This window comes from Sciurus vulgaris, assembly GCF_902686455.1.
Source record: "Sciurus vulgaris genome assembly, chromosome: 18".
Taxonomy (NCBI): Eukaryota; Metazoa; Chordata; class Mammalia; order Rodentia; family Sciuridae; genus Sciurus; species Sciurus vulgaris.
In genome coordinates this window covers 15,552,619-15,569,119 of record NC_136479.1, presented here as the reverse complement: position 1 = coordinate 15,569,119, position 16,501 = coordinate 15,552,619, and the positions used below count along the sequence as shown (strand labels likewise).

At 36.8% G+C, this 16,501-nt stretch overlaps 2 protein-coding genes across 2 annotated transcripts in view; one reads left to right on the top strand and one right to left on the bottom strand.

The window, feature by feature from the left end:
• The window catches only part of LOC306649530 (phospholipid-transporting ATPase ABCA3-like), a 119,975-nt gene extending 105,786 nt beyond the window's left edge, over nt 1-14,189 (bottom strand). The window contains exons 1-3 of the mRNA XM_079120538.1: nt 14,097-14,189; nt 5,365-5,486; nt 4,793-5,045 (exon numbers count right to left, since the gene is read on the bottom strand). Coding sequence (XP_078976664.1) covers nt 4,793-5,045; nt 5,365-5,424 — 313 coding nt within the window. The 5' untranslated portion in view covers nt 5,425-5,486; nt 14,097-14,189. The remainder of the gene's footprint in view (nt 1-4,792; nt 5,046-5,364; nt 5,487-14,096) is intronic.
• The window catches only part of DNAH3 (dynein axonemal heavy chain 3), a 463,090-nt gene that overhangs the window by 154,790 nt on the left and 291,799 nt on the right, over nt 1-16,501 (top strand). The window lies entirely within an intron of this gene.

Here is a 16,501-nt window from a genome sequence, read left to right as displayed (position 1 = left end):
CATTCCTCCTTTGTTTCAATTACCTTATTTACGTGTGATATCTTTTTTCATCCATTTACTTTCAGCCTAATGTTTCCCTAATCTAAATTGAGTTTCTTATAGACAACCACACAGTTGGAGCTTGCTTTCTTGTCCATTCAGCCACTCTCTTTTTTATTGGGGAGTTTAGTCCATTTACATGTAAAATGATGATTGTCAGGGAAGGATTTATTATTGGCCTCCTGTTAACTGTTTTCTATTTGTCTTGCAAATCTTTTCTCTCTTTTTCTAATTTCCTTTTTGTTTTACAAATTGGGTTCTGCTTTTGACTTTTTTGCATTTAAAGGATTTGATTCCTTTATCTTTTTTCCAGTAAACTCTATATGTATTTTCTTTATGATTACCAACAAGTTTACATAAAATATTTTAGTTAAAATAGTCTATTTTAAGCTGATACCAACTTAATCTCCTTTGTGTACAAGAACTCATTTCTTTTACCCCACTTCCTCCTATATCATGTCATAATTGGGGTGGGGGGTTGCAACTGGAAGTATTCCCACACCTGTTAAAACCACTTCTTGTTTTTGTGATATAAAGAGACTCATAATTGCCGAGAGCTGTTAGCTCCCAGAACAAGGTGATTTACTGAGCCAGTCCTTCTTATAACAGCTATTAAAGTCAGGGCACCAAATAGTCAAGTCAAGCTTCTTCCAGGGAGAAATTAAATACCTTGTGTCTTCATTTATTCAGGCTGCTATCACAAAATAAAATACTAAATAGCTTCTAAAGAGTAGGAATTTATTTTTCACCGTTCTGGAGGAAGAAGTTCAAGATCAAGGTGCTTCAGGGCCTATTTCCTAATTCATAGTACCTTCTTTCTATATTGTCAAATGATGGAAGTGGCAAACTAGCTCTAATAATAACACTAATCTTATTTATGAAGTCCCCATGATTCCCCATGATACAATCCCCTCCCCAAAATCCATCTATTGATACCACCACCTTGGGATTAGGGTCTAAATGTATGGATTTTGTGAGACACAAAATTCAGACCTTAGCCCTTGATTTTTATGTTGAACCAAGATAGTGGGAAGTGGCCTCATTCCTTTTGGAGCTCCTTTAGTACTACTACTTGCCTGCTCCATCATCTCCCAGATACAGAGCAATTGGTAACCCAACCCATACGCAGCAGCTGGGAAATCCAGGATGTTAGCAGTGCTTTTAAACTTCTTCCAGAAAGAAACTGAGAGCTAGCTGGACTATTTTGCCTGCGTGCTCTGCATTAAACAAGGGAGACAGCAATTAGGAAGTACTCACACACTCACAATCTCTTTATGTTCCATGGTCCTCAGGGACTCACTCCCCAGAGACAGGTGATTTATGAGGCAGTTCCTATAAGGGGAATTATAAAAGTCATGGTGCTCAATAGCGGGACAAATTTCTTTGTGGAGAAGATAGAGACTTGTTTTTTTCACTGGAATGAAGTAGGAAGAGAAGGTATAGCAAGTGCCCTCATAGTTGTTCAGACTTTCAGAGGATTACTAATTCCCTGTCCCATCAGCTCCCAGACGCAGGTTTAATAAGAAGTCCAACCTATGAGCAGCAGGGTACAAGCTCCTTCCAGAGAGAAATTGGTGGATAGAAATTTGGGGCTAGTTGCTCTATGCTGAGCCAAGAGTCTTAGTCATGGAAATTGTTCAAGAACCCATTTAAAATTGTTTCTTCGTTCTCTCTGGTCATTGGGCACTTAAAAATTCCAGGTTCCATCAGCTCTCAGAGCTAGGTGATTTCGTATCTAATCATTTGAGAAGGAAAACTTCGTTGGAAGATGATTGTTAGCTTGCTGTTGTTTCAGCACTTTGAATATCCTGGCTTGCCAAGTTTCTTCTGAGAAGTCTGCTGATAGTCTTATGGGAGTCCCTTGCATCTGATGAATCTCTTATCTCTTGCGGCTTTTAAGATTATGTCTTTGTCTTTGACAAATTGATTATAACATGCCTCAAAGAATTCTTCTTTGAGTTGACTTTTGAGCTTTAAGAATCTGGATGTCCACATTCCTCCCAAGATTCTGGAAGTTGTCAGACAGTATGTCCCCACTTCTCTTCCTCTTGGTACATGATTTTTATATTCATACACTCAATTGCGTCCTATAGGACCCTTATGCTTTATTCATCTTTTTCATCCTTTTTCCTTTCTGTTTCTCTAATTGGCTAAGTAAAATGCCTTAGTGAAGTTCACTAATTCTTTTTTGCATGCTTGAGTCTGCTATTGAAGTTTTCTATTGAATTTTTCAGATATGTCATTGTTTTCTTCAAATGAAAATGTTTTATTAGGTTCTTCTTTATGGTTTCTATTTCTTTATTAAACTTCTCATTTTGTTCCTGCATTCCTTTCCTAATTTTATTTAGTTGTCTGTGTTGTTTCGCTTCTTACTGAGCTTCCTTAAAGTGGCTAATTTGAGTCTTCTAATGCAATTCATAGATTTCCATTTATTCGGGTCAGTTGCTTTACTAGTTTCCTTTGGTGGTGCTCTGTCTTCTTCATTCTTCATTATCCTTGCAGCCTTGCACTAGTGTCTGTACTTCTGAAGAAGCCAGTACCTCTTCCAGGCTTTACAGACTGGTCTCATCAGGTTATGTCCTTCTTCTGTTAGGCTCCCAGATTGATGGGACTATCTCCAGGATCATGGGGATTGAGGTTGGATCTGAGCATGGGGTTACTTCTAGACATGCACTGGAGTCCACAGCTGGCAGGTCTTTTACCAAGAGCTCTAACAGGCATGGACTATCTTTCTTGGTAAATAATTCTAATACTAGGATTAGGTCTGCTTTAGGGTACAGATAACAGGCCTGTTACTAGGTACACAGGTGGGTGTAGTTTCCTCCAGGTCCCAGAAGGACTCCTTGGATAAGTAATACTTACTTGGTCTCTATTGAGAGGAGCAGAAACAAGTTGCAGGGCTGCTTCAGGTTCCAAAGCCAGGATTGAGGTTAGGTCTTTCCAGGGAACACAGATGGCCATGTATCCCTCTGTGTATCCCTTTGCCACTAGCAGGACTGATCTCAGTCTGCTGCTGAGATGGACTGCATCTGAGTCTAGGAGCCATTTCAGGGTCTGCTTTTAAACACTGTTGGCAGATCTTCTGGGACAACTGTATCTTTCCCTGGGTCTATATGTGAGCAAGACCACTCTCAGTGTGCAGCTGTGAATAACTGGAACAAAGTCTCAAGGCTGCTTCAGAGTCAAAAATAGGACCATTATCAACAAGTCTACCAAAGGCACTCAGAAAAATGTGGCTCCCTTGGGGTCCCTGTGCCACTGGCAGGACTGATCGCTGATCACTGTAGGGAAGGTACCAAGATTAGTAAGCCTGCCCTAGGAACTCAAAAATGTTTTCTCCCCAAGTTCCTATGCTGCCAGAAAACTGATCTCTGATCACTGCTGAGAGGGGCTGAGCTGAGTCTCTCAGTCATTTCTGGTCCATAGCCAGAGCTAAGGTCAAAAGGTCTATCACTGGAGGCACAAGTAAGCACTAATTCAAGTCCCTGGGTGGGTGCAAGATCAAGACCAAATAAGGATGTAATCAAGTCCACTGGGGGATAAGGTCATTCATAGATTTGAAGGCAGAGACACAGTTGTCAAGTCTTCCACCTGGGCACTGTTCACTCAAAATGGCTCTCCTAGGTCTTAGGTTTCACTGGGATTTCATGATATCCTACTTGGATCCTGAAGCCCCCACAAAGGCACTTTTTCCCATGGATGGCTGCATAATCATTGCTATGCATAGATATAAGCAGAGGATCTCCTATTCCACTATCTTCTACTATCTATTATCTGAATATAATCATAATTTTAAATGTATATGACACAGTAAAAACACACACTCATGGAAAGCATGTGACAAGACTGGAGGGAGGTTAACCCAATTCTGAGAGTATTTTTAACTGCAGAAGAGAAATTGGACGTGAGAGAAGATGAAGGGTAAAGAGATAAGCATTTCTTTTTTAGACAATTCTACACTGTTTCAATCTTTCCAAATGTATTATATATCATGCTTAAGTAATATTTTTATGAAATGTTTAAAAATAATGACCTTGAGAAAAGTTCAGGTACCCAGGAAAATGTACCTGATTATGACTTTGTGTGCCCTTTGCTGGTACATAGATGGAATTAGAGAATATCATGCTAAGTGAAATAAGCCAAACCCAAAAAACCAAAGGCCAAATGTTTTCTCTAATACCCAGAAGTTAATTCACAATAAGGGCCAGGGGGATAGGGAAGAACAGAGTTACTTTATATGAGGTAGAGGGGAGTGAAGGGAGGGGAAGGGGATAGGAGAAGGAAGGATAGTAGAGTGAAATAGACATTATCACCTCATGTGCATGTATGACTGCATGACCCATATGATCCTGCAATAAGTACAATCAGAAAAATGAGAGATTAACCCCATTTATATAGGATCTATTAAAATGTATAAATATATTCTACTGTTATGTACAACTAATTAGAACAAATAAAATATTTAAAAAAAAAAGAATTTGTGTGCCCATGGTACAAGATCCAGTATTTACCAGGGTTAAGAAGTATAATCACTGATGAACAATGTTTAGAATTAGAGAACTAGAAAGAAACTCAGTCATCTAAGTTTAAATATTATGTTTCAACAATGATTACATTAAGAATACATTTGATATTATTTGACAAAAACCACATTGTTATATTTAGGTGTAAATCATGAAAGTCACTGAATTTTCACTCTTATAAAACAATAATACATCCTGCAGAAAACCTTGTAGGCATTACAATTTCTAACCTTTAAAATCGAATTTTAAATCATTTTTCACCATCTCAGTAATACGTTTTGCTATATCACTTTCAGAAGGCACATAAACCAATTCATATGTCAAGTTAGTATTAACGAGGAAATCAGGAAGCTTCAGGGGAAGAGAATCAAAAGTGGTAGCATTTATAAGCCTCTTCTTAGTATAATTTCGAACAGTCAAAGTCCATGAAAAGAACAGAAATATTAACAAGACTTCCATAATCAAAGTAGTCATCTCCCGCATCTGTAAAAGAAACAAAAGGAGAATGTTAATTGACCTGTGTGTGTGTGTGTGTGTGTGTGTGTGTTTACTCTAGGGTATACAAACCTAAATTATCCTGCTTTGTTCTATAATAAGAATGGTTTCCTGGATTGTCTTTTCTATATTTCACTATTCATTCTATTGATTCACCCTATGGGAATTCTTCAGATTTAAAAGGGTTACCCCCAGCCTTGGAGTATAAGAAAAAAACAGATAAAAATGAAGAGAAGGAACTGTTAAGAAATTTCCCATTTGGTTTCACTAACCTTTATATCCATTTTTCACAGAGACCTTCACTTACCTTTAAGTGGAAATTTTTCCAGAGAAGGACTGAAAACTGCTTGAACCACAGTGAATCCATTTTACCACGAAGAATGGAAGCTCAATTCTTAAGAAGTAAAAATCTAAAATAATTAAGGTTACCTGCCAAAATATTAAATTTCATCAAATAATTACTTTGTTGTTCTAGTTTTATTTTATCGTTCTTGAAAAACAACTACAAAAAAAACCTTAAATACATATTTTCTCCTTATATATTTTATATTATCATTAAATTCACATATAATAGTCTTCTAATATGTATACAAATATTAAGCAATAGAGACACAAAAAGCAGGAAGGTCCAGCTCCATTTTCATAAAGATGTAAAATATAAATGTAGAGCGTCAATTATTTTTTGGATAGGTTCTGAAAGCTTCACAAATTACAATACTGAATACCTGCTATTTAGTTAATGCCTACTCTGTGCAATGTTCTGTGCTAAACATTAAGTCAATTCAAAATAGTCATGATCTTTCCTCACAGTGTGAACAGTGTGGCACAGTAATTAAGAACCCAGTGCCAGGCTTGGTGGCACACACCTGTAATCTCAGTGACTTGGGAAGCTGAGGCAGGAGGATCAAGAGTACAAAGCCAGCCTCAGCACAAAGCAAGGTCCTAAGCAACTCAGCGAGACCCTGGGTCTAAATAAAATACAAAAAAGGGCTGGGGATGTGGCTCAGTGGTCAAGTGACTCTGAGTTCAATCCCCAGCACCCAAAAAGAAAAAAAACCCAGGATCCAAATTTAGGATGACTAAATTCAAATCCTAACTCTTCAACAAGCTATATAATTTAGAGCAAAATAATTAAACTATCGCAGTTTATCTTCTGTAAATCAGTAAATTACAGCTCTTACCTCATAAGGTTCTTCCCTTGGGATAATTTACTCCTATGTAGGGGAGCGCTGAAGGGCTGTACACCACTTTTTTTTGTAACCGTGATAAAATATACATACATAGAATTTGCCTTATCACCATTTTTAAGTGTACAGTTTAGTGGCTTCAATTGCATTCACACTGTTATATAACTACCATCACCATTCCTAACTTTTTCACATTCCTAAACAAAAATGCTGTACCCAGTAAACAACAGGTAGCCATTTCTCCTTCCCCTTAGTTCCTGGAAATCGCTTTTCTAATTTCCGTCTCTCAATTTGACTAGGTACCATACAAGTGGAATTATACAGCATTTGTCCTTTGGTGACTAGCTTATTTCACTTGGTATAAAATGATTTCCAAGTTCATCCATTCTGTAGCCTGTCAGACTTTTCTTTCTATTCACTTCTTTTCCGCAATGTTTTTATTAGTACATACAGTTATACGTAGTAGTAGAATTCATTTTCGGTGACATATTCGTGTATACATGGAATATAATTTGCTCCATTTCAATCCCTACTATTTGCACCTTCCCTCCCCCTTCGCCCCTTCCCTTCCTCTACTGTACTAGTTTTTCATTTATTTTTTTAAACAGTGCTTTATAGATAAACATCACGGTAGAATTCACTGTGGTATAGTCATATATGTACATAGCATAATTTGGCCAATTACATTCCATTCCTTTTCCCATCCCTTCTTCCTCCCTGTCAATACCCTTCCTCTAGGCCACTGATCTCCCCTCTATTTTCGTGTATGTCCCCATTTTTTCCCCTCATTTCACCTAGTTATGAACCCACCCAGGCACCCACCAACAGACAAATAGATAAAGAAAACATGGTATATATGCATAATGGAATTTTACTCGGCCATAGAGAAAAGTGAAATTATGGCCTTTGCTGGTAAATGAATGGGACTAGAGAACATTCTCCTATTTACCACTTTTAACAGCCTCATTGGGGCAATCAAAACAAAACTGAACTTCAAAATATTTTCACTATTGAACTAGGATTTTAAAAAATCTTACATCCTTTAAATGAGTGAATCAGAAAGAGTAACCAGAGAATGCAGCAAGAAAGAACATCAGAATTGAAATATTTATGAATTTATAAAGGCAGATGAGCAAGGAAGTGGGTAATTTCTGGCCAGAAGAACAAAAAGAAAAGTGCTTCAGAGAACCTGAAAGTCCTGGAGAAAAAAGAGCAGGAACTCAGCCTGGACCTGAGCATAAGTGGATCTTATCCTAATTACATAGCAAATGTTTTCCTTTTTTTATTAGTTCTTTTTAGTTCTACATGACAGTAGAATCCTTTCTGATATAGTTATACAAGCATAATTATACACTAAAACCACAGCCCACAAAGGTAGATTGGAATTTGTGGCTTAAACCTAATAAAGTAGGGACATGGTAAAATATAAGATAGCCAGTTAAATTTGATTTTAGGTAAAAATATAAATCTTTTCTTGCTTTGGACATATTTATACTACAACACTCTTCATGTTTTACCTGAATTTCAAATTTTACTGGGTATCCTGTATTTTATTTTCTAAATAAATATTCTAGAATATGATCCAAAATATTCAGCACATAAGAGACCTACAAAAATTTCAGCTGGAATAAAAAGACAATTAATAGATGCCAATGATGTCATGTTACAGATGCTGGCATTATCTGGAAAAATGCTTTAAAGAATTTACTATTAAAATGCTCAAGAGAACAATCACATACAGTACTGAAATAAAATTTAAATAGAAAGCATTGTTAAAGAGAGACAAAATATAAAGAAAATTCAAATGAAAAATTTAAAACTGATTTTTTAAAAATTCATTGGATTGACTCAATAATAGAATGCAGATGACAGGAAATAATCCATGAACTGGAAGACAGAGCTAATAGGAATTATATAATATAAACAAAATGGGAGAAAGGAGAAAAATAAGTGAGTTAATAACAAAAATTCTAATATTCAAGTCCTTAGAATTCCAGAAGAGGGAAAAAAGTATGAAACTAAAAAATATTTGAATAAATAATGGCTGAAACCTTCTCACACCAAAAGACACAAGAAGTTAAGCAAACCCTAAATAAAGATAAATGCAAAGAATTGCATGTCCAGATACATCATAAACTAAAAACTAAAGACAAAAACTTTGGGGAAGAAAAAAAAGAGAGAAGTCAGAAGAGAATAAAACATTAACTTTAAGGAAACGAGTTTTAAAAATAGGAAAATTGACATCAGAAACCAGAGAGGTCAGAAGAAAATGATAAACATGTTTTTAAATGCCAGAAAAATATTGTTAACCCAGAATTGGATATTCAACAAAGAAATCCTTCAGAAACGAAGGTTTGAAAAGAAGATAATCACAGATGAAGGGAAATTAAAAGACATCCCAGCCAGGAGGTCTGATCTGAAAGAATTAATTGAGGAAGTTCTTCAGAGAAAGGGAAATGATACCATAAGGAGACTTGGAACATTGGGGATGAAGAAAGAGCAACAGAAGTGTTAAACATCTGGATAAATAAAGCAGTTTTCTTCTTCTTTTCCTGAGTTTTTGAGGATATTTTGTTAGTTGAAAACAATATATTTAATACCCTCTGATGAAGCCTTCAAAAAATAAAGATAGTAGTATATGAATAAGCTGCAACATAAACAGAGACGAGTAAGAAAACTTATATGTTGATAAAATTTCTGTATTGTAATCTAAATGATAAAATATTGATTCTAAATAGACTGCCGCAAATTAAGATTATCCCTGGTAAAACAACTAAAATTTTATACAAAATCACAATGGATAAAGTGCAAAGAAATAGCACTAGGCAGTAAATCAAGTATACATGAAGAAATAACACTGCAAGCTTACATGTGTACATAGAAAAGTCAGTATCAATAGTGTATAATCCATTTTCCTATATTATTTAAAAAACAATTGCATAAAACATATAAATCCATGCTGATTTGGCAAATAATGTGCAATTTGTTAAAATAATAACAGAGGTGGAACAGAGGTAGATAGGAGCCAATATTTTTGTATACTATAGAAATTAAGTTGAGGGCTGTGGCTGTGGCTCAGTGGCAGTGTTTGCCTAGCTTTTGTGAGGCACTGGGTTTGATCCTCAGCACCACATTAAAAAAAAATTAAATAAAAATATTGTGTCCATCTATAGCTAAAAATATTTTTAAAAAAGAAATTAAGTCAATATTAATCCAAACTAGAATATTATCAATTAAGATATTAGTTGTAGTTCATAGGGAATCTACTAAGAATAGCACTATAAATATGCTGCATAAGAAACAAAATGGTAAACTAGAAAATACCTACCTTACAGAAAAGAAATGATGATGGAGAAACTGAGTAACAAAACATCATAAGACATTTTAAAAAAACAGCAAATGGTGGAAGTATTTTCCTATCAGTAATTCTAACTAAAGGGTAGAGATTGAGAGAATGAATCTAATTTTATGCTATCTATAAAAGACTCAATATAGATTCAAAGACACAAACTAAAAGTTGAAGGGCAGAAAATAAACATCTCATGAAAATAGTAACCAAAATGTAACATGGCTATACCAATATTAGAAAAAATAAACTTTAAGATAAAAATTGTTAAAGGACACAAAGGACATTATATACTGACAAAAAGACCAATCCATCAGGAAGACATAATAATTATTAACATACATGTTCCTAACAACAGAGCCCCCAAAACTTATGAAACAAAAATTGATAAAAATAAGGGAGAAACAGTGTAAAAATTATAGTTGAATATAACAATAGCCCACTTTCAATAATGAACAGAACACTAGAAAGAAGATCAACAAAGACAACACTACTATATTAGTGTTTCTGTTGTATGTAACAGAATACTCAAGACAGGGTAATTTATAAGGAAAATGTATTTATTTAGCTCAGGTTCTAGAAGTCCAAGATCTGGTGGTTTGATCCTGCAATGGCCTCGTGCTGCATCATAACATGATAGAAAATCAAAGGGCAAGCAGGCATGTGCACTTGAGAAAGGAACAAAGGACTTTATAACAACCTGCTCTGTGTCAACTATCCTACTCCAGTAAGAATTAAGCCATTCCCTGGAGAAAGGCATTAATCCCTCCTAATAATCTAATCACCTCTTAAAAGCCCACCTCCAAACACTGCTAGAATGGCAATGAAATTTCAACACATGTTCAGGAGAAGACCCACCACATTCAAACCACAGCAACTATAAACCACCCAATCTAACAGACATATATAAAATACTCCACAATAACAATATACACATTTTTTTTCTCAAGTGCACATGGAATAGTCTCCATGACAAAGCATTATTTAGGACACAAAACAACTTCAATAAATTAAAAAATATTGAAATAACACATAGTATCTCCTATGACCACAGTAGAACAAACTTAGGAATCAGTACTAGAAGAACATCTGGAAAATTCACAAATATCTGTAAATTAAACAACGGAATCTTAAGCAATCAATGGATTAAAGAAGAAATCGAGGGGAAATTAAAAAATTCTTTGAGATGAATGAAAACAAAAGCACAACATACTAAAGTCTATGGGATGCAATGGAAGCAAGTTAGCTGTAAACTCAAATCAATAATCTAGCCTTCCACCTTAAGGAACTAGAAAAAATAAGAGCAAACTAAAACAAAAGCTAGCAGAAGGCCATAAGCAGAATAAAGCAGAGAAAACAGAACCAAGGAAACCAAATGGTCCCTTAAGGTGATCAAAAAAAGTGATACATATCTTATCTAGACTGTCCAAGAAAAGACTCAAATTATTAATGGAATAGAATTGAGAGTCTAGAAATAAATCTATACATTAAATGAACAAACCTTGTTAAAATAGTGTAACAAGGACTTAGACTTTTCACTTTTGCCTGTAAATGTCTGATGGACAGCAAAAATAATTAAAAACTTGGAATCTCTGCATCCATTTTTGCATCCATCTCCTTTGCTCCAAGTCACCTTGGATTCCAGGAACAAGATCTGGTGTGATAAACAACTCGTGATAATCAAACTCAACCCTCATGCCACAGCAACTTTATTAGGACAAGGTCTACCTGACCAATCCTGAGATAATTATGACCAAAACTGATCAAGATCACCTGCTTTGGCAGCTGTGAAAAACCCCCAGCTATGTAGCCCCTCCCTCCTACAACCCTTGTCCTCATTCCCCATTCTATGAAACCTCAAAGTCACTGTCAGCAACTCAAAGATAGAGCCAAGGAAGCAGGTTGATTTGTCTCTACAGTGTAGCTATAATGATTAAAGTTCCTTCCATAATTTTCAGCATTACCTTTTCTGTTGGGTTTTGTGCGCAAGCGGCCAGACTTAATTTGTTGGATCCCCAAAGTCAGGCCTCTGGCCTTAGGACTGTGGTAACATCAGGAATTTGGGGATAAAGAACAAGAAAGATACACTGAGAATCAGAAGAGAAGTATCCACATGCCATTGAACTTGATTATTGCCTTGGTATCATGTTACTTTTTGTGAGCAAGGACATGTAACATTGACACAGGTTGGGTTATTTGTTTTGCATTTCAAACACTGGTGGATGTTTCTTACATTCCAATGACCTGTAGATACTTCTCTTCTGATTCTCAAGATCAGGGAAAATTAGCACAAAATTGTGGAACTCTGTCCTAACTCTACCTCTAATCCAGACCCTAGCAACTGTCTCTCTACAAATATTAACAATTCAGACCAAGGGGCTTCTTTCTGTCCCTCTGAATATGGCCCATATTCTCCCTTGAATATGTATGTATCTTCTTTACTAAAAAAATCTGTGTCAGCCTAGTGTGTGTTGAAATTCTTTTCCATCATGTATACCAAGGACCTGAGTCAAGGTCCCCCTTTCTGGGAACTCCTACAGTGACATGCTCATTAATTGACAAAAGAACAATCTTTTGAAAAAATGGTCCTTGAACAACCAACTAGTCACATACAAAAGAAAAAAGTTGGGCTCTTACCTCATATCATATATAAAAATTAACTCAAAATGGATTATTGGCCCAAATATAAGAGCAGAAACAACAAACTCTTAGAATTAAAAAAAAAAAAAAAGTAAATCTTTATGATCAGGATTTAGCAACACACTGTTAGATATAATATTAAACGAAAACATAGATAAAATGGGCTTTACAAAAATTAGTGAAAAAACTTGAGCATCAAAGACACTACCAAGAAAAGGAAAAGGTAATGCAAATAATAAAATATTTGCATTGGCAACATATATTTGATAAGGGTTTCATATTCTGAATATATAACACAATGCAACAAGAAAACAACCCAATTAAATAATGGGCAAGCGTGTAAATAAACGTTTCTCCAAAGAAATTAAAAATGATCAATAAGCACATGAAAGGATGTTCAACCTTGTTACTAAAAAAAAAAAAAAAAAAAAATCAAACTTAAAACCAAAATGTGATGCCACCTCACACTCCGCTAGGATGACTGTAATAAAAGCAAAATAGAAAATAACAAGTATTGACAACAACATGAAAAACAGGAACCCTCACACATTGATGGGGGGAATGTATAATGGTGTAGCCCATATGGAAAACAGTTTGGCAGTTCCTCATAAGCTTACCACACAGAATTACCATTTGACTCTCCAATTCTACTCCCAGTTTATAGTCAAGAGTAGAAAACATATGTCCTAACAAAAAATGTATATAAATGTTCATAGCAGCATTACTCATAATATCCAAAAGGTATAAACAACCCCAAAGAACATCAACTGCAAACAAATATACAAAGTGTGATATTTCCATTCCATGGAATATTATTTGACCTTATAAAGTATGAGGTACTGGTACATAGTACAACAGGCAGGAATCTTGATTAGGTACTAAATGAAAAAAGACAAGAGCACATGATTCTTTTTATGGAACAGCCCACAATTCGCACATTTATAGACACAAAAAGCAGAACAGCAGTTGCCAGGGGCAGCAGGGAGGAGCAATAAAGAGGGTTTACTTTGGGAGTGATGAAAATGCTCTAGAATTAGAAAGCAGTGATAGTTGCACAACATGTGAATATAGTAAGAGTCACTGTATTGTACACTTCAAAAGGGTAAAATGGTTAAATTTCTGTTATTTGAATTTAACTTCAATTTCTTAAATGAAAATCTCCATGAGATGGAGAAAATGTTATTTTTATCATAGATCAGACACAGAGGTCAAGTCATTTGCCTCAAGTCGGATTAGAACCAAAGCTGACTACAAGGTCCAAATCCATCTAACTACTAAACTACAATCTGCAAAAAGTTGTGCATATCGACACGGAGTCACTTGTGTCAAACCCAAACAAAACAGTGCCAGGAGGTGGAGAAGAGAGGTGCATCACGCACACGAGGTCTGTGACAAAAAATATTACCAAGGATCCCTTAAGGACTCTTAAGCATATAAATCTGTAACAAAAATGTTTTGCCATGGGCTTCCCAAGCTGCAGCTCGCTATAGAAGTCACAGGGACAGCTTGTCACTGTATCCACTAATGAACTAAAGCTAACTCCCGTGCTAAACCCTTGAGACCAGCCTTCTCCATTTCAAAACGAATAACTGCATACTTCTTACTTTTGCCTTTAAAAGCTTCCCTTTGCTTATGCCTACGTTCCTTGCTGCTGCTACTCAGTAGTCCTTAGAGTCTGTCACTCAAACTTAGGCTGACAAAAAAATTAAAAAGTTTAAATTCAACACAAAGTATCTAAGTCCCTATTTTGTCTGCGTCCAGGTGGCACATTCCCGCCCCCCGCGGCGGCGACTTCGCATAGTAGCGGCAGAGCAGGGCGACTCTCTCCGCCAGGAGCAGGAAGGGCCCGCAGCGCCACACACTCACCACCTCAGACCTCGCAACCGTCTCCGCCTCCACCGCTGAGGGGCGCACGTCGACCCGCCGCGGAGCCTCCTCCAACGCCCTCCCCAACCGCTCGCCGCGCAGCCGCCCGCGTCAGGGGCGTGGTCTTGGCCTCGCGCACCAATCAAAGGCGCGGACGCGAGCGGAGGGGCGGGACACCTGCAGGGGCGGGGCCTGCAGAGCGAGCCGGCGCTGCCTCTATTTTCCTTTGAGTGCACACAGGAGCCCAAGCCCACTGTTGTCAGGCTTTCCAAGTAATTTCACTCCTTGCTCCTTCCAGGGCACCCCACAGTGCGCTGCCTCTAAAGAACACAGATTGGAGTAAAGAGAATGAGACGTTTGCCTTGGTAGCAACATTTAAAGGGACACCAACCAGCAATCGAGATACTTTGATATTTTAATTATTTTAAAGTTAAAAAAGTAAATAAGGAGATATGACCCTAAAGTAAAAGAGAAACTCAGTAATCCTCTCTTTACTTAAAATGTTATTTTCTTCATCGTGGTTTTTTGCATTAATGTTTATTTTTTAAACATGGCATTAAAAATATTTAATGTTTGAGCATCCTGAGTACTGAATAGGTCCCATATTTTGTACTGTAGGTGTGTACCACTGGCAGTCACTATACCTGACTCACCCTGGGAACATCGCTGTGCCACCCTCATCTTCAATGTGATGGTGCCAAAAATCTGGGGAGGTGCAAGAGACCACCTGCTCCCCAGAGTCCGTTGGGGTTTAAGCAGGGAATTTCCAGAGGCTTAGGCACAGGATCCTACAAACCCCTCACATTTGTCCCATGACAAGTTCCCAGGAGAGTGCAGGGAAAAGAATTGATCCTGGCTTCCTGGAGAGTGGTCCCTATGTTACTAGTTCCTAGTGAGTTTATTGGCATTCTTTCTGTTGAGTCATTATTACATTAGTAGTTTCATTATTTTAATAATAAAAATTAAAACCTCAATAATATTTAATAATACTTATTCATATACTAATGAATAATTCCTTTTAAATACCTGCCTGCTAAACACTTGACAAAATGATCTCTTTTATCTCACCAGAACTCTGGGAGGTTGATTGTAACATCACTGGTATTACCTAATTTTACAGTTGAGTAATCAGGATCAGAGCGGTTACCTCTCTTGTCCACAGGTTATCTAGTATGCACAAGCCAGGATTCAAATCCAAACTGGCTGACACCAGAGCTGTTACCTGAGGATCACTAAGTATGAAGCTCCTAACCAAATACCTGCAGATTACATGGTGAGAATTTCAGCTAAAAAACATTAGAACTCCAATAAAAAACCCCAAGAATGAGTTAGGATAATAGAATCTTTGTTCACATAATGCATCACATCAATGAGTTAAAGTAGGGAAATGATATAATCATTTCCTAAATGTATATAAAACTCTTAACAACCATCCCTAATAAAAGTTCTTTGTAAACTAATCATAGAAGAGTAATCATTTATATGTCACCCCAAATTATGCTAACTCCACAGCCTCAACTGTGGTAAGATGTCTGAACTTCAGTAGCCATCTCTCTTGGGCAGTCGTTGTACATTCATGGGTGCACCCTCTGTCAGTTTCCACTGCATCACCAGCTTTTATTCTAGAATATAGATTGTTGCTCCACAGTTAGCTTTGGTGCAGGTCACCTGGAATTCTGGACCAACCACTCTCCCTAGAATCAATGCTGCTACCACCAAGCTGGTGGTAAAGGCTGCTTTCCCATTTTATTAGGACTTCTTTCCAACAGTGGCTACAAGCTCTTTAGCTAAAACCAAAGCATCAAGTTGGCAGCTAAAACATGAGGAGGACCAGAGTAAGGTTACCCAAAACCCTACAAGGAAGATGATTTGAGGTAAGTCTCAGACCCATTTTGGTGGGTGGGTTATTTGTTTTTGATGGGGGGAGTTATGCATTTATTCTGATACAAATTGGAAATGATTGAAGTAGGTCATTAATCTATAGTGGCATGTTTACTTTGCTTCACCTGAAGCTAAAGAGGGCACTATAATTTTTAATGAAACAGAGTAAGTAAATAATAAAAGAGATATTGTGAAGTTTTAAGAGCTTTCATGAAAACTGACAGTTGGACTCTTGGCATTCCGTAGCCAACCAAGAATTCTCTTCTACCTGCCTAGGTTTTACACCTAGGCACACCTGACCCACAACAGAGATAGTGCATAATTTGCATTTTGAAAAGGCTCTGAAACCTCAGGACAGTTAGTTCTCTGTGTCTCTAGTCCTAACTGAATAAATTTAAGACAAATTTTCTCACTTATACTTAACTGAAGACCTGGGTGAGATCATCTAAAACTTCATAAGGAAGGTGATTTACAGAGTAGTCCTGTTCCTGCTGGACTTACTAGAATCAAATATTAAGCTTTTT